We start from the raw sequence: 24,951 nt of genomic DNA, 5'->3' as shown, positions 1-24,951 counted from the left end.
AAGCTCTGCATAACCTGCCACTGAACCACGATAATTGCGCCCTTCCTGACTGGTGGGAGCTCTCAAATATCTCTCCTAGCGCTGTCATCAGCCGGACTTAACAGCGGACGTCTGTTATCGCACACCTGAGTCTTTCTCTCCCAGGTAAACGTTCGCCGGCTACCCAGTTCCTGGGGATCGATAAGCAGCAGCTAGACCGGGATGTTCTGTATGACCTGCAGAGTGACGCCAGCTGTGGTGACCGATGATGCGCAGCACAGCTTGTCCTGAATAATGCTGGACGGCTGGAGATGGCCGTGGGGCAATCAAGCTCGACGGTGAAGAACATCTGTTCCTCCGCTTCGGTGCCGGTGTCGATTGCCTGATTGCTGCTGTGGACTAACGGCTCGGCTTGGGTCGATGTTGATTGTTGATCAATATAAGGGCCCCTCTGCCCCTCCCGACGTCGGCTTTCTTTGCTTCCAGTCTTGCTTAACCACAGACACAATGGCACACCTCGCTCTGGATTCCTCGCTGCTTTCAACTCTCCAGGACAAAGTCGTTGTCTTGACGGGTGGCGCAACAGGAATTGGTAGTGAGATCGTTACGCTTTTCCATCGTGAGTTTGTCCACGAACCACCAACAACCCCACCGCAACAGCACAACCATTGAACTTCTCGCGACTAACATCCCTACTCTTGTCTTATAGACCATGGCGCGAAGATCGTCTTTGGCGACATCGCCGAGGAGCCTGCGAACGAACTCCTAACCTCCCTCTCCTCCAATCGCATAACCTTCGTCCCATGCGACGCGACCTCATACAGCTCCCAACTAAACCTCTTTCGCACCGCTTTCAACCTTCACAACCACATCGACATTGTCCTCCCCATCGCCGGTGTCGCAAACCCGAAATCCATATTCGACCCGTCATCCGATATAAACGAGGAGCCCTCGATGTTGGAAATACAAGTCAACACGATCGGCTCGATATACAGTGCGCGGATTGGGATGCATTATCTACGTCAAAACCCGGACGGCGGTGATATCGTGCTTATGAGTAGTATTATTGGGTTCAGTGAGACAGAGGACCTTGTGCCTTATACAACGAGTAAGCATGGCGTTGTCGGAATAATGCGCGGGTTGCATCTGCAGGCTGCGAAGGAGGGGATACGCGTTAACGTTGTTTGTCCGTGGGTAACACGTACGTTGATCTCCCACTCCCATATCTCGGTCTCGGAAGTGCCAGCTAACTAGCTGAATCAGGAACCCGCATGATCGTCGGCATAGAACAAGAGTGGGAAAAGGAAGGGCACCCAGTTAACGAAGCCTCGGACGTAGCGCGGTATTTCGCCCTCTGTGCCACGGCCAACCGCGGAGGTGACGGCAAAACGCATACCGGCGTTAATTTACCGTTCTCGGGCAGGATGGTCTTTGTTGCGGGTGGTGAGGGGTACGAGATTGAGGAGAAACAGAAGGCGCTCGAGCCTGAATGGCTTGGTGAAGAGAATAGTCGGGCATTGGAGAGAGGGCAAGCGTTTCTTGAGAGGGCGGATGTTAGTTGGGATCCGGAGCAGAAGTAATGAACCTATGTTGATATGAAATTTTTGATTTGTATAGGCGGCTTACTCGTGATATTTGCATATATTGTCTGAATGGAAATACACTCAAGGCACTCATTGAAAGGTAAAAACTAAATGGCATACTTCGTCATGAAATACTAACAACAGACGAAATGAACTCAGGCTGAAGATGAAACTAAAAAGAGCAGAAAAGCATAGAAAAAAAAGAAAAAGACAAGGTACGAACAATATACCATTTTCCGCCAGTGTAGCACATCTTCAGTATCAACGCATGATCCCTGTCAAACTTCACCTGGACTCATTCCCCCTTCGGTACAAAACTCCCGCTGTCTACAAGGCTGCGCATCAAGCTTCTCTTCCCTACCCAGAGTATGTAAAGCTCTTCGCACCATTACGCCCTCTGAACCACCGACACCCAGATCCCTCTACCTCCGAGTAGTGCCCGCGATCGGCCGACAACATCCCCAGCATTCCTCGTTACCCGTTGGTGCTTCACCCTCAGGACATTCGGGTTTTGGGACCTGGCAGACGGAGAGGCAGAGCTCGTCGTCTCCCGATGGAGTCTCGAGTTCGTCGACTACCGGACTGGTTGAAGGGTCTGGTGTGGTTGTGCTTGAGAGGGATGGGGTGGGAATTGGTTGACAGCAGCCCCAGCAACCCTTGTCCAAGCCTTAGTATGTTGTGCAATATGGAGGGAGTGAGGGTGGGCTTGGCCGAAAACGTACCTCTGAACCCGTTGGCGCTTCACCGGCCGGACACTCTGGCTTCTCGAGGCGGCACTCTAAAGTGCAGATGTTTTGGCGCTGTTGTTCAGTGGTGGTTCCCGCGTTCGGGATGGGCTCGCAGCAGCCCCAGCAGCCCTGGAGAGTACCGTCAGTATGTGGCCGGGACAATGAACTCAGACTTTTCTTACCTCCTGACCAGTCGGGGCCCCTCCGACAGGACACTCCGGTCTTTCAGGCCGACATTCAGTGGTGCAAACATCCTGCCTCTTTTCCTCTGTTACGGGGATTGTAGTCGTGATAGGCTGACAGCATCCCCAACAATCCTCGTTTCCCGCCGGCGCCTCACCAGCTGGACACTCTGGCTTAGTAGGTCGGCACTCTGTCGTACAGATATTCTGGCGCTTTTCCTCAACGTTGGTAGTTGTGTTTGTTAGAATGATTGGCTGGCAACATCCCCAGCATCCCTCGCTGCCAGTCGGCGCTTCCCCGGCTGGGCACTCGGGCTTCTCGAACTTGCATTCTAGTGTGCAGATGTGGAGTGTTGGTGAGGGGATGATGGTATCTGTGTAGGTTGGGGTGGGGATTGAAGTAGGGGAGAGGGAGGTGAATGCAGGAGGGGAAGAGGGTTTGGGAATTGATTCGCAGCAGCCCCAGCAGCCCTGGTAATTGTTAAATCTTGGCCGAATAAATGTACCGTACCCGGAACAGAATATGACTGGGTACAGTATCAAGAACATACCTCGCTACCAGTAGGTGCCTCGCCAACAGGGCACTCAGGCTTCTCGGGCCGACAGACAGCAGTGCAGAATCCCACGTGCGGCTCGGGGTCAACGGGAACACAGCAGCCCCAGCAGCCCTTTCAATTCAATTAGCCGCTTCATGTGTTTGAAATTTTAGGTGGAATGATCGTACCTCGCTACCTCCAGCAACCTACATAACTCCGTTAGCACCTGCCATTGAACAGGGAAATCAGGAGAAAATACCTCGCCTTCAGGACAGTCAGGTTTCTCGGGCCGGCAGACGGTGGTGCAAGCATTCTGAGGGAGAGCAAGAACCACTGCCAGAGAGGTGGTCAGAGCAAGAAGGGAAAGGCGGACCATCTTGATGGTTGCCAGAAGGGGATGTAGGGAAGAGAACGAGAAACTAAAGATCGTACAGGCGATATGTCGAGAAGCGACAGTCAGTGAAAGGGTGGAAGGGAAATGGAAGGAGAGGATGGGGCAGGGAAGAACAATGAAGGACTGGACATGAACTGTGCTTTATAGAAAGAAACGGGAATTTGTGGGAATTGACCTCGCCACTGTCCCTTGCATCCACTCCACCTATCTTGATGTTTACTAAAGCCCCGGTGAAGGAACATCCCTATCCATCTCCAGCTGAATTCACTCAGCCTCTGGACACGAGCCTATTGAATTCCATCCCAATAGTCGTTCTATTCACAGAGTGCCCTATAACATTGTGCCTCGATCCAGGATCTAGATCCAGGGCGACATCACACCCTACAGGTTCAAACGCCTATTGGCAGAAAGTAAGGCATTCCACTCCGCTCCCAATCAGGTCATGCATTGAAAGGACCTTAGACAAAGCGTCATCACAGCCTAATTCTCACTTCTTCAGTATCAGCCACGGCACTTCTAGCCAGTGAAATTCCGCAAAGGGAAGTAAGCTGACCCGCACAATGCCCACTCACAAACAGGCCAAGAAAGCAGAGGCTCGTTGCTACAAGGCTCTCGGACTCGGCGCTCGTGAGGATCGCCCTAATTCTCTAGCTCTGCATTTCCCCGGATTCTTGCGCAATAGCATGTTAGCTGCAGTACTAGGGTCAGGTCCTTGCGGACCGGGTAGACACCGCGGTTCACGTCTTGATAGGAAGGATACGAGGCGGCGTCGGTCATTCTCAGAGAAGACTCGCAATGAAGTCTGACTTCTGAGACGGTCGTCACTTTTACTGTTTGCCATGCCAAGGTGTTTGGTTGCCTGAATATGGTAATGAGGGATCAGCAGCTGAAACCACTCTTGACCTATACGAGATCGTTCTCGTACCCCGATCTCGGGCGTCCATGATCATTGATTATAGGGCTGTCTTGGTACTCTGGGATCAAGGCATTGAGGGCAAACAGATTCGGCCCCAACCCTGGACCAACTCGTAAAATTGAGAGACCAGAGAGTTGTAAGGTAATGAGAATGTAATCACAGGGATCAAACCCTGAGACTGACAAACGGATGTCAGACAGCCAAGAAGCGCTGGATCACTTTCTGACCACCGCTGTATCCTTTCACCCTGATCGTCGAGATTCCTCGCAGCGTCATTCTTTGTTTCGGGCTGAGTCCAATAGCGCATAATGACGACAAATGGGGAATAAGCCTGCGACGGCCCTAACCAGAGTATTCGAATAAGAGACTGAGACACAAATTTCTTCGATCGACGATCTCCCTCATTGCCAAATTGAGGGGAGCAGTTCGTTTCAGGCGGCCGATCTGCAGCTGTGGTTTGTTGGAATGTGAAACTGAAACATCTCGAATGCGAGCAGTCAATTCCGTGCGCATGCGCGTCTTGGCTATAGCTTCTGCACATATTCCAGAAAGCAAGAAAAAAGTACCGGTGGGCCGCGGCTGTTTTGGATAAGCCTCGCAGCATGGACTCAGTAATATGCAGCGGTATAATCACCGTGGGCAAAGGGGAGTTGCATGTTATTGCGTCCGCTCTGGGCAAAATTCCGTCCTTTTTTTAACGCACTTTGAACTTTGCGAGAATAATAATAAGTTTGGCTCTCTGAGAGCGTGTGGTTTGAAGGCAACGATGGATTGACACGAAATCATAGCGCTGTTCGCTCCTTCATCACTTGCCCCCTAGTTCCCGGGTTCGGTTAGATGAAACACCCTCATGGCCTCTGTACCTCAATACCGATCATGGAGCAGCTTCTTGACTGGGCAAGCATGGTAAGAAAGGCAAGCAGCTTAGGCTATCCATTTCTGTCGGCTCTATAGCAGATGACACAGGCCCTGTCCCCTCCAGAAGCGGAGATAAAAGAAATAATAACTCAACCACAAACAGAATGCTGTCTGAGAGAGATGCTAGGATGGATGCTGAAATAACTTCTGCGCAGCCAACATGGCGAGACGTGTATAGGAAAAATCGCTGTCCTGGGTCTTGCAAAAACAAAGATTGGTACTGTTGGCAGGACCCTGATGGAAAGAACCATTACCCTCTAGAGTCTTATCATTTGAAACGCCTGGTCAAGCTGGTGGAAGACGGCCTCCCTGAGCATGACAGTAATGAGGATGTGCCCACGAGATTCGCGAACAACTTTATGCAAAAGAGTGTTGTAAGCGGCGTGAAAAAGAGCAAAAGGGTTCGGGAAATCCCCTAGCTGAATCAGCGGGCCATGCAATCGACATCAGGTTCTACAATCACATTCCCCTCAAGCGTTATTGCTGAATACACCGGGCAATAGCTGAAGGCCGAGTTCAGATGCAATTGATTCAACAACCTTTTCTGACTTTTTGGATGTGGTGTACGGAAATATGCAAACTGGCAACAATCACGGGTAATCTCTCAGATGATGAAGGATCACATTGAGAAAGCATATGAATTGGCTCTGGCTAGGGGCTGGATCTAAAGCAGATAAAAAAAGATAGAAAATGCGGGCATCTTTATCAAACACGGTGTCATGGAAGGGGTGGCGCGTCGTTTTGTTGAACGATATCCGCGAGTGGTCAGACTGTTATAACCATGCCTAAAGAAATCTATCGTAACAAATTTATCAAGCAATTTACTTCATCTTGCTATTGTACTGTACTTGGTCTTGCAATTTCTCCGTACAGCATCACACAACTACATTGTGTCTGCACTAATAGGATACAGACTGTTAAGGGTGTCTCCTGGTAGATTTCCTTCCAGACTAGCTTCCTGGAGCAGCTGCACAACTCCGTCGTATCCATACCCTGCAGCCCAGGATAGAGGAGTTTGACCATTAGAGTCCCTGGACTCTATATCCACCTTTTCAATCTCAAGGAGCAGCTTGACAACTGCCTCGCATCCATTTCCTGCAGCCCAGGATAGAGGAGTTTTACCATTAGAGTCCCTGGACTCTATATCCACCTCGCCAGTCTCAAGAAGTAGCTGGACAACTGCCTCCTGTCCATATTGTGCAGCCCAGGATAGAGGAGTTTTACCATTAGAGTCCCTGGACTCTATATCCACCTCGCCAGTCTCAAGAAGTAGATGGACAACTCCCTCGTGTCCATTTTTTGCAGCCAAGGATAGAGGAGTTTGATTATCAGAGTCCCTGGACTCTATATCCACCTCTCCAGTCTCAAGGAGCAGCTTGACAACTCCCTCGTGTCCAGCCTCTGCAGCCCAGGATAGAGGAGTTCGACCATGCAAGTCCCTAGACTCTATATCCACTTTTCCAGTCTCAAGAAGTATCTTGACACCAGCTGTGAGCCCCAGATAGGACGCAATAATAATGTCATCAGATCCTGGAAGATCATAAGTCCACCACTCGTAAATGGCCGTCCAAGCCTTGTGTATACTTGTTTTGGCTTGACAAAGTGTGCGCCCACGTTCCGCGATTATATCATCGCTTGACACAGAAGCTCCTCCAAAGTGTGCTGCCCAATTTTTTGCCGCGTAGTCCATGAGACCAGGAAACAAATCTCGCGTGGAGTCTTGACACAAGTAGAGTGTGCATATTTCCGCAAGAACGTAGTGGGATCCTTCGGGTCCAGGCTATGCTTCCATGTACTAGCCTTAGCATCCTCGTGGACAAAGTTCTGGCTTTGCCTCACTAAAAACTCTTTGGCGGTCTGGTGAAGAAGATAAATCTTTCCACCTATTACAACCAAAAATAGCCCGCACAAATCTCTGATCATTGTCTGGATCCGTTCATCTTCGGTTTGTATCTCGTCTCGGATGTCTTCAATTGATTGATCCTTTGTACTGAACGCCAAAGCTAATGATATTTCTTGAAGTGACAAGGAACGCTCCGCAGCAGTTACCACCTGAAGCAATGTTCTTGCTCAGGAACAGTCCGAACTTCGATTCAGAATCCGGGTGTAAGCAGCGTTGACGTTTTCTGGTATATTCTGGATCACCCGGCGAACGTTTCCTCTACTAAACCCCGGAATTTTTGTGATAACATCTAATGCAAGGCTGACCCATAAATATGTTCGGTTAGGAACGGAGGTGAGCTGCTCAATAATAAACTCGAATTCGTCTAGTCGTAGGGAGTTTCGTTCGCCAATATCTCTGACCCTCTCCTTAATGACGAGGTCGATCTCGCCAGAAATCTTGTCGGTGTTCTCCTCGTTCTCGCCACTTAAGTGGATGGTAGGTAGGCTTTTCTCCAGCGTGAAAAAATCGCGTCGTATATGAACATATGGTCGGCTCGTTATCAGAAATTTAACGTTGCGCTTGCCAAGTTTGTTGAGGAATAGGGTCTTAATTGCTTGAATCAGCTTTGTCCGGTCATCGTCTTGGCACTCGTCCAATGCGTCGAGCAAGCAGATCACTTCGCCAGCATTCTCATCTGCTGTGACATGAACAAATATACTCCACAGCTCATTGAAGGACTTGGTTAGCTGATCCCCGCTTGCCTCTGATTTGTCTAGGAGTGGATCTTGGACAAGATGCGGTTGTGCCATCAGGATTTGACGGAGAATGGAGGCAAGCGCATCTATGGCACGTCTCTGATCCGCATAATCATCTTTGAAAAAGAAGTAACAGACTGTTCTTGTTCCGCTAGGCAAATATTCATCAGCCAAGTATTTGGTGAGGACTGACTTCCCACAGCCTGGATCTGCGGAAACCCATAGTAGCTCAGAGTTGCTGCTTTGTTCCCACTTAATGAATTGAGGATGATTGGTGAACCATTCACATGTGCCTGGCACACGCTTGTTATTTCTGTCCTTGCGATCCTTGTAGGGGCAAACATATAACCTCTGGAAGAGCTTGGCTTTCTTTCGATCCTTCACAGACGTGGTTTGCCATACCTGCATTTGCTGCAGGCCATCCTGGAGAGCCTCAAGCTTTCTCCCAACCTCTATAACGTGCGCCGAGGAAGTGGCATCCTTTAAGGAGGTGTCGTATCGCTCGATATCTTGGAGTATCCCGTCCCACCCATCTTGCTTTAACATGTCCGTGAAAAACTGTCTTGCTGTCTGTTTCTCCAAATAGCAAATGGCCCGAGACTGAAATTCAAGGATTTTAGAACATAGTTGGATTGTATCTTTCTCAATCGTTCTCCTCAGGTCCGCGCTGATACCAATGTCACGGTGCAGAAAATGATGCTCAATCACGTGGAGACGAGGTATTAGGGAGGAGATTGTCTCCAAGCCCTGTAGAAGAGTCTCGTGTTGCTCCATAGCCTGTATAAACAGCTAATCTCAAGTTAGCAGTACTGATAGAAAATTGATAAATGGACCTTACCAAGAACCCGACCGTGATCCCGGCACATGCTATGGCGGCGGGAGGACTGGTGGCTGCCACAGGGCTGACGACATCCTTAACCAGAATAATATTTTGGCATACCTTCGTCAGTTTCTTTCGAGTGTCGCTTTGGCCAATGCCATCTAGGACGGTCCACTTTTTGTCATCAAGCCGCTGAGTTGTCGCATCAAGGAAAGTACGGAGATCGTTCACGCGGGTGGCGTTTCCATCATCTTCGCACTTTAATCCCAGTCTAGACTTGAGAATGTAAATTGATTCCTCCCATATTTTATTTAGCGTCTCGTCTTTCCTGAGAAGCTGCTGCCCCTTCAGCCAAGGGTCGAATGGTTCCCTTGAAGTCGAGGAGTTGGAAATGGCTAAGCTTGTCCTGTTTAGATTACCTGCTGGAGGATCGTTCTTTTGCTTGCCAGATTCTCGAGGCCGCCGGAAACGTTCCCTTAAGAAATCTTTGCTTTCTCGCCAGGGGGACATCGTTCTGGTGATTGTCCTGAAATCTGCTTGGAATATGGTGGTGAAATTTTGAAGCCCCGCTTCGAGCTGGTGTTGGATGGCCAGCTGCTGACGTGTTGCAGGTTGACCAACCAAACGGAAGGGAGTTCTTCAGCTGATCAAGCTCTCTCGATCCCACTGGAGCAATGACCGCGCCGACCGAAAGGTGCTAGGCGGCTTCGATTTAAGGTAAAGTGGGATGTGCTTGAGGATACTGCATGGTTCTTGAATTAGAGTAGTATTTCAATCATATAAAGCCGCTTTTACAATCTAATTCTATTGTCGGGCCCATTGACGTCCGATCATCATGGGACAGGCTTGCGGGACGGTCCGACCGCACTAGGCAGAACCCCGATCGGAGATCACGGGCTGTTATGTGGGTACACGGAAGGCTCCAAGGGTGTTTCCTCAATCATTATGCCTGCCGAAAGTACCCTCTTGCACTCTGCTTTTTAGCCCCAGCAGTATCGACACAACGTTCAAGAAATGCACTGAAATCGTGTTCTGGCTCATCCTGGTAGATCGGCCATTTGCGTCTAATAAAAGCCTTCATTTTGGCACAAAAACTCCTCAATAGGGTTAAGGTCAGGCGAATATGGCGGTAGATATATGAGTCTAACACCCTTCTCAAGGCACATTTGCTGGATTCTCTCGGAATGATAAAACGACGCGTTGTCCATGACAAGAACATCCTGGAAGCTGGTGAGACAATGAAGAAGTTGATCAATAAAGTCCTCAAAACAAGCAGCATCAGTGGAACCTTGGTAGAAATGAGAGAGGATAACACCATCCTGCGAATAGGCGGGCAGAATCTGGTAGCGTTGACCGCGATGAAGATTGGATCTTCCGGTTGGGATTATGCTAGGAGGAGATCAGCCTGTCTTTCGTATGCCTATCCATCTCTCACTTCCAACCTCGTCGACATAAACTAATTGATATAGACGGTATTCGGAGATATCCTGCCTGTACTCATAAGTCAGGGTTCTGTTCTTTGGCCTTTTGTTGCATTATTTTCTTCGACCACTTGTTCTTCTTTAGTACCATTCTTAGGCCATTTGTGGACATATAAACTCCAAATTCATCCTGAACGAAGTCTGCCGTTTGATCAAGATACAATCCAGATTTATGAAAGGATAGTCACGCAGAGCCTCAAGCATGGTAGGGGTTGGAGGAGTGGTCCCCAGCCAAAGCAATGAAGTTGATTAGGCAACGAGATTGTTAGCAAGCTAGAAGGAAAAAGTTTATAGCAAGACTGTTTAGGGTGGATAGTTCAAGCCCACTAGTATCAAAAGTTGACCACGAAAAATTACTCTGATGATGTTACGGAGCTTCCAGATACTTAATGTTAGTAAGAAACCTTACGCAAGTTATATTAATACCCCTTTGAATCCAAGCATATTGTATAGACATGGTCATCGCGCTCTGTAGACAACTGAGGGCTCTGTCAGTCTAATCTATTTTCAAACTTACCGCCCAGATATATCCCTTTTCTAAGGCTGAAGGGAGACCTAATCAGAGCGGCAGTTTATCCACTATTAAGACGCCTTATCCAGGGAACACGGAGTTTCAAAAGTGTGACCGTAGAATATGGCAACGTCCGGGGCCTAGTTGCCATTTCCTCGTAAGGGTGATCCTTTTCTGTAAGCAAGCCGTCGCTTGAGATGCCGCTTTTTCGGAAGTCACCAAGACTGGCCAAAGCCCGACTAAGATCTCGTACTCAAGACACCCAATAGATAGACTACTATCATGACTGGGAATCGTTTTGCGTGTAACCATAACCAAGAGGAATACAGCGATGGTAGTATAGGCAGGATTGAACCAGTCAATTCTGGCTGAAAAACATTTGCAAGTTTTAACCTATACTCGTTCTGAGTCGCCGTCCATGTCACCAGTGGGAATAGGTAGTAGATTGTAGAAACAGATAAAATGTTGGGAGCGCGTGATTGACACTATTCGCAGTCCTCTTACACTGCGGTCTTCACCTCATGCTTTCATTAAACTATTCTTTAGAAATTTTGCAGCCACGCAATGACATGTATACATATGACAAGGAAGTGCTGTCGCACTCGACCTGTCAAATTGGAATGAGTCTCCACTTGTCTCCAATCCAATTTTGTTCTCTTCCAGACTTGGACGCTTCATAGAGTAGCGACATCGAGGGTAAGGGAGGAATATTTATTTTATGGAATCCCGGAAATGCGCTTGCCATGAACTTTTTCAAATGTTATGGGTAGGTCACTATGCTCCGAACAGACTGTAGTTCTAATATAAACTAGCTATGTCACAACCGCCCACGCCCTCGCGTTCGCCAACGACCTGAAGTTAGCCCATTATGTCAAGCTACCCCCTCGTCAGACGTTCTGGGCGCAGGTCATTGCTGTTGTTGTTTCTGCCTTTGTCTGCACTGGTGTCATGAACTTCCAGATCACGCATATTCCTAACATCTGCGAGTCGTGAGTCTTGTTCCTTCCCAGTACCCTGCCAGAGAGCTGCCTGCTAATCCTTGACAAAACAGCAACCAAAAAGACCGCTTCACCTGCCCTGGCGTCAACACCTACTTCACAGCCGCCGTACTATTCGGCAGCATCGGCGCCAAAAAAGTCTTCGGCACAGGCGGCCAATACACCGCGCTCCTCTCCGCATTCCCCATCGGCTTCGCAATCCCCATTATAATCTACTACGCGCAGAAACGCCTCCCGCGCACGCACTGGTTCACAAAGTTCCACCCAGTCATGTTCCTCAATGGTGGCGTGCACTGGTCGCCCTATAACATCGCGTACATGTGGCCTGCGCTGGTGCCCGCGTGGCTGAGTATGAGTTATCTCCGGACGCGGTATTTGGCGTTTTGGTCCAAGTATAACTATGTGCTCTCTGCGGCGTTTTCGACGGGTATTGCGCTTGCGGGTGTAATTATTTTCTTTGCGGTTAGTTATAATGGGCTTGAGATTGATTGGTGGGGGAATGGTGCTGAGAGGGGGTGTGAAGCTGAGGCTTGTACGCGGTTGACGCTGCCGGAGGGAGAGTATTTTGGACCGAGAATTGGGACGTTTTCTTAGTTTATGTTCTCAGGGGGTCTGCAAGAATCCAGGTTTCCTTCAATGTCTCTGCAGTGCCTGTTATGTATGGGTATGTAACGCCTGGTAATATATAGTAAAATACAGTGGATCAGATAAGAAACATCCGACGCCGGCTCCGTCATTTCCATCTGATAATTCTGTCTTAATTAAAGCTCCAGCTTCACACCTCCAACTCTCTTATTCTCCATACGGCATGCGCCTTTTCCTCTCGCGCCCTTCCATACTCTCTCATTTCTTCCGCCCCCTTTCCTCAAGATACACTCTCCCATCAAGAAGCTTCTCAACCCCCACGCCCAGAATGACCCAAACCGACACCCCCGCCGCAATCACCCTTCCGAACTCGGAGCAGTTCTACCTCAACAACAGCCGCGGCGAGCAATACCTCATCCAGGTCTCATGGCCTCTCCACTGGAACAAGCGGGATCCTGATACAGACAGGAACAGTCTGCCTATTATGTACGCCCACTCGATCCCCCTCTATGTCTAGGGGGAAGAAGGCCCTGGTATTAATGCTATCCAGCTACATCGTCGACGGAAACGCCTTCTTCCTCAGCGCCACCGAGGCCCTCTGGCGCCGCTCCGCAGAATCGCACTACGCAGGCGGCGGCATCGTTGTCGCAATCGGGTACCCGCTCGCCGGAACAGGGAAAGTATATTCGCGCGTACGCCGCAACTTCGACCTTACCATCCCGACGCCCAATGCGCCGCTAGAGGGGTACGGCGGGGCCGATTTCCTCCTGGATTTCATTGAGGGGAGCGTCCGACCGACTGTTAAGAGGATGTTTCCGAACGTCACGGTCTCGCGCGAGGCACTCTACGGCCACTCGTATGGCGGGTTACTGGCGCTGCATGCGCTCTTCACGCGCCCGGCGATGTTCGATGCTTATATTGCGAGTAGTCCGAGTATATGGTGGAATGAGAAGTGTGTTCTTTCTGAAGCGAGGGAGTTCATGAAGGATATCAAGGGTGATAGCGCGTATAGCACGGGCGAGAAGAAACTACCTACGCTGGTGATGTATCTTGGCGGGTTGGAGCAGGATCCGCCGCGGTGGAGCGATGAGACTGATGATGCGTGGGAGGGGAGGAAGAAGATGGCTGCGATCTTGAATATGCGGAATAATGTACTTTCGCTTATGAAGGTTATTGGGGGGTGTACGAGGTTGCATGCGGTCAGCTTTAATGAGTATGGGACTGAGGACCATGGGACTGTTATGGCTTGTTCGATGAGCAGGGGGTTGACTACTTTCTTTGAGGAGTGGCCTGTTCCGCAACGGGAGGAGTGAATATCTAGACGTCTTGCATATGTATGTGGATTGATTTAAATGAATACAAATCCTCCTGGTGCTTGGATTCTATGTTTAGAATGTATATTCCTCTGGAAATGGGGTAATGTCCTGAAACCACGAGTCTCTGTGCCCATCCATGAACCTTGTACAGCAAAAGGTTCCAGCTGGGTAACGGTATATCTACTCATTGGGCAGAAACCCGCGAATGCCACAGCAGGACCATCATCCTTTTAATTTTGGTAGACAAACAGTGCCCTCTGAGGTTGCGCCACCTGAGAGAGCTTATCTAGATATACTGTCCTTCTCAACTCAAATTATCTACTGATCGAAACCCCCATTGCGGGTAGCTCATCCGCGGTCGTGCATTATCTAAAAGTCAATTGTAGTTTACCAATATCTTCAAGCAAAGTAAATGCGGCCCCAGTCCAAGCGATCAACTGGCAGGTACGCAGCGAACTGCTTCGCTTTGAGAAGAACTCCAGTAAAGACAGCAAGCATTTGACTTGTGCACTTACCGAGCAGCTGCTTTCATCCGTTTGCCATGGCCTCTCCGAGTCCTTATTGACTATCATAAAAGATCTGCAATTGGAGGCTGCCGAAGCCGAGTATACTTGCTAATTTAGAGTTGGGCCTGGATGGTGGGTTCCACGATCAAGCTTGGCTGGGGATATACAATCGCCTGTCACTTTAGTAAATATATTGAGTTTCGTTAGACTTCTTTTTATTGTATCTGTTTTTTGTTTTTTTTTTGTTTTTTTTTCGTTTTCTTTTCTTTCGGCAATCGTTCACCGTCTTCCAGCGTGAACAGTCTAACAAATCTGAAAATCTGTACATCTTCTTACTACATAGCCACAAACGACTCGAGCATAAGATGCCGGCTATTTAACCACCTTCCAGCAATAGAAATCGTGCAGCCGCGCTTTCTCTTATGGAAGCTCCAAACTTCCGTGGCGATGCGGCTGACTCGCCACTCGGCATGATAGGACAGAAATAGCATCGCTCAAGCAGTTCGCGCAAAGGACGACCCACTTGGATTGATCTGGGCCTGAATTCCTGGATGGATCTTGATCAAATGCAGTAGAAGCCTGGTACAGGCCAATCGCTTGATTTCATCTACTTTAACCTCAGGTGCGGTTTTTCTTCTGCTGGAGAACCCCTGTCCAGCTTTTCTTCCCAAACACTTTCTCCAGAATGTTTCCGTAGATCTCATAGACATGCTGTTTCCATACTCTTTCTCGCTGCTCTTCCTTGCAGCGGCAGTGCTGGGCCAGGTTACCTCGACTACCCTGTCACTGTCCCTGTTCGATGACTCGGATCAAATTAAATATCACACGGTGAGCTTCACTATCTCCTTTCGTGCTGAATTAGAACTAATGTTTGGAATAGATCTTTGAACTGCGGGCATCAAAATGGAACGTTACCTACTATGACCGAGACGCCGTTGCACCTGGCTACTGGTTTGTCGCTCCATACTGGTATCTCTTCGGTGAGAAGCACTCCAACCGATGGACGCCGTGTCAGGTCGGTCCATACATCTACGATCAAGACGGAGTAAGTCTGCAGATTTATCCTTTCACTGGGTCTCAACTAATTGCTTGCAAGGAACTCGTCTGGGCCGGCTCGTGCAAATACGAAAACCGCAACGTGTGGAACTTCAAGGCGATTGACATCGACAACGTCCCCCATCTCGCGCTCAGACTGGTTGCTAAACCCGATGAACCCGATAGCGACGGTTATATGGTGCTGTTAAATGACCGCTATGAAGAAGTTTCGCGGACTCCGTTGCCAGCAGCAGACTACGATACGCACGAGCTGCAGATTACATTGAACCCGCGCCGCGGTATCTCCATTGTCTTGTTCCCAATCGAGCTTGATCTCGCTGCCTTCGGGCTCTCCGAAGTCACCGCGCACATTGACACGGGCGGCTTCATCGAGTTTGACCTCGAGACAGGCAACCGCACATTTCAGTGGAATGCACACGATCACATCGGGCTCGACGAGTCCTTTGTCTTTATCCACACAGATGAAAAGCCGAACCCAGATTACGCACACCTGAACTCAGTCCAGAAGACTGACAGTGGGGACTACTTGCTATCTGCACGGCACTGCGACACAATTTACTATATTGATGGGCTTGACGGACACATCATCTGGAGACTAGGAGGACGAAAGTCCTCGTTCGCGCAGGACTTCCATTTCGAGCGCCAGCACGACGCGCGATTTCTCTTCGTGAATGAAACGCACATGACGCTGACCTTCCTCAACAACGCCGCGGACGAGCGTGCAATCCTCGAATACGTCTCCTCCGCAATGCACGTTAGTCTCGACCTGACGACTATGACTGCGACCTTGCTAACGCGGTATAACCGCCCGGACGGGGAAGTCACGAACCGCCGCGGAAACGTGCAGACCATCCCGTTCCAGCGTCAGCTCCCGGGGCCAAACCATACAATCACAAGTATAGATACTACCAACGTCCTCGCCAGCTGGAGCAACGACGCCTATATAAGCGAGCACAAAATCGATGGCACCCTGCTCATGGAGGCCCGCTTTGCTTCGCAACGCTTCGACACGTATCGCGCTTTCAAGTTTCCGTGGGTTAGTCGGGCTCCGTCGAGCCCGCCTGTGGTCGCTGCTGCTGCGCATGGGATGAGGAATAATGTGAGCTCCTCGCTCTCGACTACTATGCATGTAAGTTGGAACGGGGCCACTGAGGTCCGGTACTGGCGGTTCTATGCCCGTGCCCCATCGAGCTCGATTATATTAAACTCGACAGGCCTGAATGGCACATACGCAGATGCAAATGCGAGCGCACCTACAAATATCACGCAGATTCAGCCTCGCGTTGAGATTGGCACAGTGCCTAAGCGCGGCTTTGAGACCTCCTTCACGGTCCCAGGGTTTATGGGCAATATCTCCGTTGAGGCATTAGACGTTGATGGGCTCGTCCTTGGCTCTTCGAAAGAAGAAGTCATTACCGCGCCCCCGGTCTACTGGGATATCGGTGCCGAACCACCTACGGTCGATGATCCGGCGGTGATTCTCGTCGCTATGAACCCGGCGCTCGAAGTACCTGCGAAACTTGTGGGGGGCAAAAAACTGTCCGTATTTGAAGTCTTGCTTGGCGCAGTGATCTTTCTGGCTGGGTTGGTGGTTGGGCGTGGCGCCGTGGTGGTTTTGCCCTTTGTTGCAGTCGTAGGGACAAGGGGCTTGCATCGGGCTGTCAGATGGGCTCAGTCATTGGCGGTGAATTTCCCGTGGCTGCAGAGGTCGAGGGGACCTGTGTATTCCAAGGTGAAGGATGTGGAGGTGATACATTTAGCGCATGGAGAAAGACAGCGAGACCGGGAGTGGTGATTTGTAAGGATACACTTTTGTATATATACTCCGATGAGTTCTTCTTTTTGTCTGAGATAATCAGAGAATACATACCCGCAAAAGCGTGGGTAACAATGGGATTACATATATATATTCCAGCAACCCGACATTACGACCAGCCCCTCAGATTACAACGATCGCTCCTTCTTTAAAAGTTTCTTTACCGTGCCTTCCTTGGGGGAGTAACCGTGATTGGTAAGCTGCACCTTCATAGGAAGATACAACGGACCGTTCCATCCTTCAAAGTTTGTATAGACTGCAAAGTCGAGGCATGAATGTTCAGTATACTCCCCTTGTTTCGCGGATCTCGGGCATAACGTAGATAAATACCGTAAATACGGCTAGTATTCGCCATTCCGACCGGAATTACGCCATGTGGGACTGGCCCAGTCACGATAAATTCCAATCTCCAACCTGCGACCGAGCACTTCTCCATTCCCACAACTTGACCTCAAACCATGGCGGACGACAGAGACACCTCGCCCTTGCTGGGCGACAACAGACAGCCCGAATATGGGACCGTCGAAGAGGCGCCACCCGTTACTGAACCACGGACCTCCTTCAAGCGGAATCTCGGGACTGCTGAGGCGTTCAGCATCATCATTAGCATTGTCATTGGCAGCGGTATCTTCACGTCGCCGGGTTCAATCGATACAAATGTTCCGTCGCCTGGATTTGCCCTGATTGTTTGGCTTGTTGGTGGTATTTTGGCTTGGACGGGAGCTGCGACCATGGCCGAGCTTGGGACTGCCATTCAAGGAGAAGGTACTTTCCTCTCTACCCGTAGTAAACGATACAATGGCTTACTGTTGCAGGCGGAGTACAGCCATACCTCCAATACATCTACGGCGACGTCTTTGGCTTTCTCTCCGCGTGGACCTTCATCGTCGCTGTCATTCCGGCCTCTTTGGCGATCATGAGCATCGTCTTTGTCGAGAGCGTCTTCTCTGCCATTGGCGAGAACAACCGGACGCAGGGTGCATTGCACAAAGTGCTTTCTATTCTAGTACTGGTTTTATTTAGCATGGCCAACGGCATCAGCACAAAGGCATCGACCAGACTGAACAAGTTTTTCGTGACCGCCAAGTTTACTGCGATCGTCGCTACCGTTGTAGCTGGTATTGGTGTTGTGATATACCATCTTGCTAGTCACGGCGCAGAGAAGTCGTCACAGGATTGGTGGTCCAGGTCGTGGTTTGGTTACAGGAATAGCATCGGGCCTGATGGTGACGAGATTGACTGGAGCAAGTTGCAGGGCTGGGAGATACTGGGTCATTTCTCGGCTGCTTTGTATGGGTCGCTCTGGGCGTATTCGGGATGGGATAAGGTACGTTACCCAGCGTTAGTGATTAGACCTCCTCTGACAGTGGAAAGGCAATTTACATCACCGCTGAGCTTTCTGCGCCCGCCCGTCAACTACCGCTGGCCATCAACACCGCAATTCCGGTCATCATCGTCGGATTCATCGCCGTCAACACTGCATACTACATCTTACTTCCATGGGACGTAGTCTCTACGACCGACAGCGTTGCGGTGGTATGTACCCACTTACTGTTGAATGACCCCAATGCTAACGCATTTAGACCGCGTTCAACTACCTGCTAGGCCCAGGAGTTGGACTCGTTGCCGCCGTCCTAATCTGTTTTGTCGTCGCTGGCTCACTCCTGAGCAGTGCCTTTGTCGGAAGCCGCATGATCGTGGCAGCATCGAACAAGAACTGGCTTCCTCGCTTCCTGGGACAAGTCGGCTACATTGGCATCCGCTCCGAAGATTCATCCCCAGCCCAAACTGACGGTGCTGCGCCTACTGAGTCCGACTCTGACTCCGACGCCCCGCTCAATGCTCTCATACTTTCCACCCTCTGCTCGGCGCTATACATTATTTTTGGTAATTTCCGGGCTCTCATCACCTTCAACGGACTAGGAGAATATAGCTTCTTCTTCCTCACGATGGTAGGAGCTATTATTCTGCGCTTCCGCGAGCCAAAGCTTGTCCGCCCATACAAGCCTATTATTCTAATCCCGATCGTGTTTACTCTTGTCAGCGGGTTTGTGGTCGCCCGGGGCGCGGTATTCGCGCCCTTCCAGGCGGTTGTGCTGATCGCTGTTTGGGGGCTGGGACTGGTGTTTTATTATGCCAGACGGTGGTGGTTAGCCAGAAGCAGCCATAGTCACCTGGCCTAGCGAAATAATACGCGGATGTTAAGCACTGAATGACGTGACTGTATGCTACTCAGCCTGGTTTCAAACTGTCTCCGTGTACATTCGCGCTCTCGGTTTCTTAGCAATAGGTATCAACACCCCTTTCTTTCTCGCCACGGTAGATGCATACAGAAAGAAGCGTCACCCGCGATATAACTTGCGCAAGGGATACATAAACAACATTCAAATTTACGTCATTCGGTTGAACTAGTGCCGCCGTGAACGATGGATCTGTGATCCCCTTGGCAGCATCAAGATCTCCACCGATCTACAAGCCACCACGCCCATAGAGTAGTACCTCGACAAGTCAATCTAGCATCATGTTGCGATTTCTCAGCCTGCAATTGAATCGCAGAAATTCGCACGTGCTCGGGATCTACCCAATGAAAATCGCATTTTACACGTAATTCTTGAGATGAAGCTTAGACTGGTGGGTTCAGGGCTGGTGCTAGATACCCAGCGATCTCGATCGTCAGCAACCCACAATTGAGATCCAGCCTCTACCACTGCGTAAGTCATATTTGCAAACCATAAATACGTCATGATGCTCATTTGATGCTCATGAGTATTCTTGATCGCAGTCTCTTATCCGCCACTTCTATTTTCGCTCTCTCTTCTCATCGCATTAACAAACCATCGATTCTAACATGACACGAACATACATTCAAGTCCCCGAACGCCCTTGGCTGACGCAGTTCTACCAGCACTGCCAGCGCGACCCTTCAGCTAGGTTCATTCGCGATCTCGAGTCAGACAAGGAAGCGACATGGGCTGAATTCTTGCTTGAGGTCCTCGTCCACCGCGAGCGACTAAAGCACCAACTTGACTCCGAGACACTTCAACGACTTCAGGATCCAAACGACGAGGTCTTCATTGCAATTATCGCGGCCGGCGGATTCGATTACGCGGTATTGCTGTTTGCGATTGTTACTCTAGGGGCTGTTGTGGTTCCATTGCGTATGCCTCCATATTCCACAAGAGACCCTCCTCACACTACCAGTTTAATGCTAATATCCAATCCAATCAGGCCCGCAAGTCCACCCCGAAGAAGCGCGCTACTTCCTCGAAACATGTAATGCAGCCCTAGTAACAAGTAGCCAACAAGCAGCCCCCCACGCCGAATCCCTCTGCGCATCTCTCAACATCCCGCATTTCGCAATTACACCATCACATACCGACATTTCAACTCTCACCTTCGAGCTCATCCCTCAATCCTCCGAGTTCGATATCCCACCCTACGATCCAACTCGCGGCTTCTCACTCCTCTATACATCCGGCACAACAGGTCCCTCAAAGGGCGTGCTATCGTCGAGCGGTGCGATTCTCGCAGGGACAGAGAACTACAAGGAGCGATTAGCTCTATGTCACGATGATACATGGCTTCACCAAATGCCAGCGCATTGGAAGGGCGGATTCGATTTTGTTCTTGCGGCGGCTCATACGGGTGCGACGGTGGAGTTCTGCAGTGGTGTTTTTAGTCCGTGTTGGTTTTGGGAGCGGATGAGGCGGGGCTGTACCGAGGATGAGGGTATCGAACCAATTACCTGTTTCCTGGGAGCGCCGATGACATTGTCCGCTCTAAAGGAGGGTCTTGATTCCATTGCAACTGATGAGGAACGGAATGCTTCGCTGCGTGGATTAAATTGTATCAGGGTACTTCTGACAGGGTCTGTCAGGGTCCCGGATGAAGTTAAGAATGTTTGGAGGGGTCTTAGAGGGGGGAGAGAATTGGTTAATATGTATGGGTTTACGGAGGTGGCGGGGATGATTTCTATGACTGATTGGGATGCTGTTGGGGCTGTTTCGACGGTTAGTCTACCCACCTATTTACCTATCAATTCGAGGGCTAATAGGCTGTTTACCATACCTCTAGGATAACTGCGGCCGCCATAACCCAGCCGTGAAAGTCAAAGTTAACGACGACGGTGAAATATGCGTCAAGGGCCCGCTGCTCATGAAGCGGTTCGTCTATTCCCACTATAACTACCTCTCCGGACTACCTAACTAAGATAAATTTTGACTAAATGCAGGTATATATCCTCCGACCCCAACGTCATGCAAAACGTCCATGACGCAGAAGGGTTCTACAAATCCGGCGACATGGGAAGCATAACGCCCGCGGGAGAGATTGTGGTATCCGGCCGCGCAAATCAAGATGGTGAGCGCGCTGTCCTGATATGCCCCATCATGTAGCTATTATATTTGCTGACTCGTTTCTGGAACAAAGTCATCCGCTTCAACGGGTACAAAGTCCATTCTGGCCCTCTCGAAGATGCTCTCCGCTCCCATCCACATATAACACAGGCATTTGTCCTCGGTGTTCCGGATTCCCTGTACGGTGAGCGTATCACTGCTATCTTACTTCAAAAAAATACGCCAGATGGAGAAATTATACAAGACATGACCCTCGCCAGTCTACGGTACTGGCTTGCTGTCGAGAATAACCCGCAACAGCCCGCATTTAAATTGCCGGGTTTGTTGAAGGTCATACCGTCCAGTGAGTTTAGGGGTTTGACGGATAGCGGGAAGCCGTCGAAGAAGAAGATTAGGGAAATTTACTTTTCTGAGGAGGAGCTTGAGAAATCGGATGTGCAGGTTTGGGATTTTGAGACTGAGGAGCATTACCCTGGTGATCGGGCTTGGGATTGGGAGGGGAGGCCGCCGCGGTAGTTTTATCTGACGTCCTTCTATTGATAGAAATGATAGCGACATAGCGATGCTGATTCAAAAGGCAAATGTTCTTGTTTTGTTTGAAGGACTGAGATTTGATGTGCAGGCAGAACACTGTTCAGAACAATTAAGATATGACACAGTAGCAGGCAGAAGACAGGATAGAAATCAAAAGCCGACATGATTCAATTCCCTGTATATCAGTAGATAGAGACCTAGGGAGAGAAATGTAGTCCTTAGGCTGCAGTGGCGGCAGCCTGTATAGACTATAGAGCAAAGCCCAGGCGCATCCAAAGTGTGAAACTAAACCAGATATGGTCTAGCTTCTGCTATTCCTGGAAATCCCGCGATCGGACTAAACTACGCTTGGCCTAGCCAGATCCAAGCTTTGGAGGGCTCAACTTTCCCTTTTCGCCCCTATAAATCTCAGTTTTGCTGTTTGGAATTTAGAAACCTATCGCCCTTTCAATTACCGAGCACAAATCATTGCGTCGATCAAAATGGCATACAACCACCTCTTGGCAGAGGGTAGCCCCATAACAGCACCGCATATCGAAGCGCAGTACTTCCTGCCCATGGGTACGTCCACCAACACAAACAGAACACAAAACATCATGATAACACTTAGCACACAGTCGACCGCATCCTGGAACCACAGACAATAGCGCACTTCGTCGGCTTCGCTTTCGGGTACGCGCTCCCCGACGGATCCAGAGCACCATGGATCCCCTCTCTAAATGAGTCCGAAAGCATCTTCTTTCGCTCAGAAGACGGGACTCAACCGCCCATAATGACATCCATAATGTCACGCATTGGGTCAGCGGAAGATGGATCCCGGCTTACAGTGGTAGGGAAGAACATCCATTCCCTGAAAAGCAGATTATGGGAAGGTATCGCGCCGTTCAGCGAGGAGATGTGGGAAGCGCAAGGCCTGGACCTGGGTTTCGAGAAAGAGGGCAAATTCGAAGAGGCCTGTGAGCATCTTTCTGCTGTTGTTGCGGTTTTCGAGTACTTGAATACTGCCGAGGTGCAGGCGAATCTCCGCGAGACGTTTAATCTGATTTATGCGCATTGGGAGGGTCTTGATTCTAAAATTAATGAGAAGAGGAAGGAGAGTGCTGAGAAAAGTATCTCTTTGGCGGGGCTCTGGACAATATACATGGAGAATCACTTCAAGGTCATGACCAACTTGGCTCATCAGTGGGTTACGAGAAAGGTTGATGAGCTGCGCGCGCCGATATTAACTGCTTTACTGGAGCATGAAAATCCAATTGGGATTCCGGACGCTGTACAGTGGAAACTTACGAACGGGCTGCATTTGCTCCTTGAGGTTTCTGTGCGGGCTGATTATACCATTCTCATTCCGATGGATGGGTATAAGGGATACACACAAACGCCACTAGCCGACGAGATGAACACCCGCGAACCAGGGCTGCATTCGCCCGACATCACCGAGCGAAAGAAATATTACCCACAGCGCCTGAAGACAAGAAGCCACCAGATTATGATCGAGAAGATGCTTGCGCGGATTGATCGCGGCGAGAACACTCGCGAGCAGAGCTCCGGCGAGTCGTATTATGAGTCTGCGATGGATCAAGTTGAGGCACAGAGAGAAGTCCGGAAAGAGCTGAGAGGGGAGGACTGGGACAAGGAGATTCGCGAGACATGGATTAGTGCAATTTTGAAGGGGGTTGAGCAGGGGGGTGATGATGAGGAAGGGAAGGTGATGGAGGAGGGATTTGCTATCTATCGGCTTACGTATGGGCAGGGGGAGGATGAGTGGAGTGATTTTGTTAAGAGGCTTGAGGGCGATATCAATACTTGGGGACGGGGTCAGCCGGGAAGTGAAGAGGTCAAGCCATTCCTCAAACTTTACTGGGTCGATGGACAAGAAGTGGACATTGCAGAGAATGATATTGAGGCTGCCAGGGAGTACGTCTATCCCGTCACTCCATCTGTTATATGCCACGCTAACATCCCTCAGACACTTCAACAAGAACTTCGCCAACGACTCCAACGACAACCCCAAAACAGCACCCACGATAGACATCCAACAAACCGCCTTCCTAGCAATCGATGAGCGCTCATTTACCTACTACAAATCCCCCAGCCGAAACACCACCAAATCCCTCCTGACCATCGACCCCTCCTTCTCACCATACGAAGGCCCCTCCCGCCCCGACGAATCCCCCGGTTTCACCGGAACACTGCGCATCCACCCTCTCCTGGTCTGGAGCGACCTCTATGCCCAGTTGACCTCGCAATCTGTCTCGCTGGAGGACCTATGGCCGCTTGCCATGCACCATCCTGAGAGGGTATACATTGGCCCAATCATCCCGAGGTATCTCAAGGACTGGGGAGCTAATATGGGCATGGGACGAGTGTTGATGCAGATGATTCGGGGGAGTATTGTCGGTATGCTGAAGGGCTGGCTTGGGGTCGCTTTGGTGGGGTTGGGTGGGTGGTGGTATTTGAGGAGGAGCGGGAGGTGATGGAAATCTAGGTATATCTCCTCTGTTAGATCCAAAGGTTGGGACAGGAATCTGGAAGCGATATTCATATAGATGATCCTGGACGGCTTTGTTGCACTATCTACTGATCATAGATGCATTATTTCAGTCCTTCACAGTTTCCCCTTGGTAATACAGGGTGAGACTGGGCTTGTCGTATGCTTCAATCAAGCTTATGTCTTAGGAACTTGTGAGACGTCTACGTCTGAATATCCTTCAAGGAGTTATAAACTGACTTGGTTCAACTAAACTGGTAGTTCAAATCCGAGCGGGTTGATGGTGGCAGACGCAGCTGCTATTGGTACTTCGTCGTTAACTATCTATGCTCTTTCGGGTATGAAGTTGCTCATGATCTGAAGACTGGAAGGACTATACATTGGTAGGACTCTCGACAAATGTGTATCAGAAACAATGGTTCGACCGGAGATATGCTTTTCTTTCGCTGTAAACATTGACTAAATTGATAAGTTGAGGCATAGACGACATTATATCACAGCCCAGACCCCCACGAGCAAAGCGAAGCAGGCAAAGGAGAAAGCAAAACCAATTAGACATCCAGTCAAAGCATCCCTGATTATGCTCACCCATTCACCTTCAACCACGCA

General features: G+C 49.9%; 9 protein-coding genes across 9 annotated transcripts; 7 read left to right on the top strand and 2 right to left on the bottom strand.

Annotated features, from left to right (window-relative positions):
• Positions 1 to 486: 486 nt before the first annotated feature.
• BDV14DRAFT_201305 (uncharacterized protein) lies at positions 487 to 1,559 on the top strand (the record flags this gene model as incomplete). Its single annotated transcript, XM_073773727.1, has 3 exons — positions 487 to 598; positions 689 to 1,180; positions 1,243 to 1,559. 3 exons carry the CDS (start codon positions 487 to 489, stop codon positions 1,557 to 1,559), a joined length of 921 nt encoding a protein of 306 aa, XP_073627018.1.
• A 269-nt stretch (positions 1,560 to 1,828) lies between these two features.
• BDV14DRAFT_80622 (cell wall cysteine-rich protein) lies at positions 1,829 to 3,468 on the bottom strand. The gene is made up of 6 exons (XM_073777565.1): positions 3,268 to 3,468; positions 3,197 to 3,214; positions 3,024 to 3,140; positions 2,473 to 2,943; positions 2,285 to 2,419; positions 1,829 to 2,218 (listed from the first exon to the last, which is right to left on the bottom strand). The coding sequence occupies exons 1-6, from the start codon at positions 3,382 to 3,384 to the stop codon at positions 1,985 to 1,987; spliced, it is 1,092 nt and encodes a 363-aa protein (XP_073627017.1). The 5' UTR covers positions 3,385 to 3,468; the 3' UTR covers positions 1,829 to 1,984.
• A 3,838-nt stretch (positions 3,469 to 7,306) lies between these two features.
• On the bottom strand, positions 7,307 to 9,206 carry BDV14DRAFT_201303 (uncharacterized protein; the record flags this gene model as incomplete). Its single annotated transcript, XM_073773726.1, has 2 exons — positions 7,307 to 8,665; positions 8,715 to 9,206. The coding sequence occupies 2 exons, from the start codon at positions 9,204 to 9,206 to the stop codon at positions 7,307 to 7,309; spliced, it is 1,851 nt and encodes a 616-aa protein (XP_073627016.1).
• Positions 9,207 to 11,431: 2,225 nt separating this feature from the next.
• BDV14DRAFT_201302 (OPT oligopeptide transporter protein-domain-containing protein) lies at positions 11,432 to 12,280 on the top strand (the record flags this gene model as incomplete). The annotated part of the gene is made up of 3 exons (XM_073773725.1): positions 11,432 to 11,454; positions 11,501 to 11,677; positions 11,740 to 12,280. 3 exons carry the CDS (start codon positions 11,432 to 11,434, stop codon positions 12,278 to 12,280), a joined length of 741 nt encoding a protein of 246 aa, XP_073627015.1.
• Positions 12,281 to 12,467: 187 nt separating this feature from the next.
• On the top strand, positions 12,468 to 13,619 carry BDV14DRAFT_175583 (alpha/beta hydrolase). The gene is made up of 2 exons (XM_073769104.1): positions 12,468 to 12,757; positions 12,822 to 13,619. The coding sequence occupies exons 1-2, from the start codon at positions 12,495 to 12,497 to the stop codon at positions 13,582 to 13,584; spliced, it is 1,026 nt and encodes a 341-aa protein (XP_073627014.1). The 5' UTR covers positions 12,468 to 12,494; the 3' UTR covers positions 13,585 to 13,619.
• Positions 13,620 to 14,801: 1,182 nt separating this feature from the next.
• Positions 14,802 to 16,944, top strand: BDV14DRAFT_201300 (ASST-domain-containing protein; the record flags this gene model as incomplete). Its single annotated transcript, XM_073773724.1, has 3 exons — positions 14,802 to 14,921; positions 14,974 to 15,138; positions 15,190 to 16,944. 3 exons carry the CDS (start codon positions 14,802 to 14,804, stop codon positions 16,942 to 16,944), a joined length of 2,040 nt encoding a protein of 679 aa, XP_073627013.1.
• A 467-nt stretch (positions 16,945 to 17,411) lies between these two features.
• BDV14DRAFT_175581 (amino acid/polyamine transporter I) lies at positions 17,412 to 19,830 on the top strand. The gene is made up of 4 exons (XM_073769103.1): positions 17,412 to 17,730; positions 17,781 to 18,292; positions 18,340 to 18,501; positions 18,549 to 19,830. Exons 1-4 carry the CDS (start codon positions 17,424 to 17,426, stop codon positions 19,146 to 19,148), a joined length of 1,581 nt encoding a protein of 526 aa, XP_073627012.1. The 5' UTR covers positions 17,412 to 17,423; the 3' UTR covers positions 19,149 to 19,830.
• BDV14DRAFT_201298 (class I adenylate-forming enzyme family protein) lies at positions 19,814 to 21,836 on the top strand (the record flags this gene model as incomplete). The annotated part of the gene is made up of 5 exons (XM_073773723.1): positions 19,814 to 20,123; positions 20,194 to 20,975; positions 21,040 to 21,128; positions 21,197 to 21,324; positions 21,394 to 21,836. 5 exons carry the CDS (start codon positions 19,814 to 19,816, stop codon positions 21,834 to 21,836), a joined length of 1,752 nt encoding a protein of 583 aa, XP_073627011.1.
• Positions 21,837 to 22,336: 500 nt separating this feature from the next.
• Positions 22,337 to 24,328, top strand: BDV14DRAFT_201297 (uncharacterized protein; the record flags this gene model as incomplete). Its single annotated transcript, XM_073773722.1, has 3 exons — positions 22,337 to 22,415; positions 22,472 to 23,768; positions 23,821 to 24,328. The coding sequence occupies 3 exons, from the start codon at positions 22,337 to 22,339 to the stop codon at positions 24,326 to 24,328; spliced, it is 1,884 nt and encodes a 627-aa protein (XP_073627010.1).
• Between the last annotated feature and the right edge of the window lie 623 nt (positions 24,329 to 24,951).

This window comes from Aspergillus stella-maris (assembly GCF_047715825.1).
Source record: "Aspergillus stella-maris strain CBS 113639 unplaced genomic scaffold BDV14scaffold_36, whole genome shotgun sequence".
Classification (NCBI taxonomy): Eukaryota; Fungi; Ascomycota; class Eurotiomycetes; order Eurotiales; family Aspergillaceae; genus Aspergillus; species Aspergillus stella-maris.
The sequence above is the reverse complement of the archived record's forward strand: the minus strand, read 5'-3'. Positions and strand labels throughout refer to the sequence as shown.

What these genes read in the sequence shown, in the direction of transcription:
- BDV14DRAFT_80622 (XM_073777565.1), bottom strand. Translation starts at nt 3,384, where the DNA reads ATGGTCCGCCTTTCCCTTCTTGCTCTGACCACCTCTCTGGCAGTGGTT. An exon ending in AGGCACCTACTGGTAGCGAG is followed by an intron (nt 2,944 to 3,023) that starts GTATGTTCTTGA and finishes AACAATTACCAG; the next exon opens with GGCTGCTGGGGCTGCTGCGA. An exon ending in GGGCCCCGACTGGTCAGGAG is followed by an intron (nt 2,420 to 2,472) that starts GTAAGAAAAGTC and finishes GGTACTCTCCAG; the next exon opens with GGCTGCTGGGGCTGCTGCGA.
- BDV14DRAFT_175583 (XM_073769104.1), top strand. Translation starts at nt 12,495, where the DNA reads ATGCGCCTTTTCCTCTCGCGCCCTTCCATACTCTCTCATTTCTTCCGC. An exon ending in AGGAACAGTCTGCCTATTAT is followed by an intron (nt 12,758 to 12,821) that starts GTACGCCCACTC and finishes AATGCTATCCAG; the next exon opens with CTACATCGTCGACGGAAACG.
- BDV14DRAFT_175581 (XM_073769103.1), top strand. Translation starts at nt 17,424, where the DNA reads ATGGCGGACGACAGAGACACCTCGCCCTTGCTGGGCGACAACAGACAG. An exon ending in GACTGCCATTCAAGGAGAAG is followed by an intron (nt 17,731 to 17,780) that starts GTACTTTCCTCT and finishes TTACTGTTGCAG; the next exon opens with GCGGAGTACAGCCATACCTC. An exon ending in CGTATTCGGGATGGGATAAG is followed by an intron (nt 18,293 to 18,339) that starts GTACGTTACCCA and finishes GACAGTGGAAAG; the next exon opens with GCAATTTACATCACCGCTGA.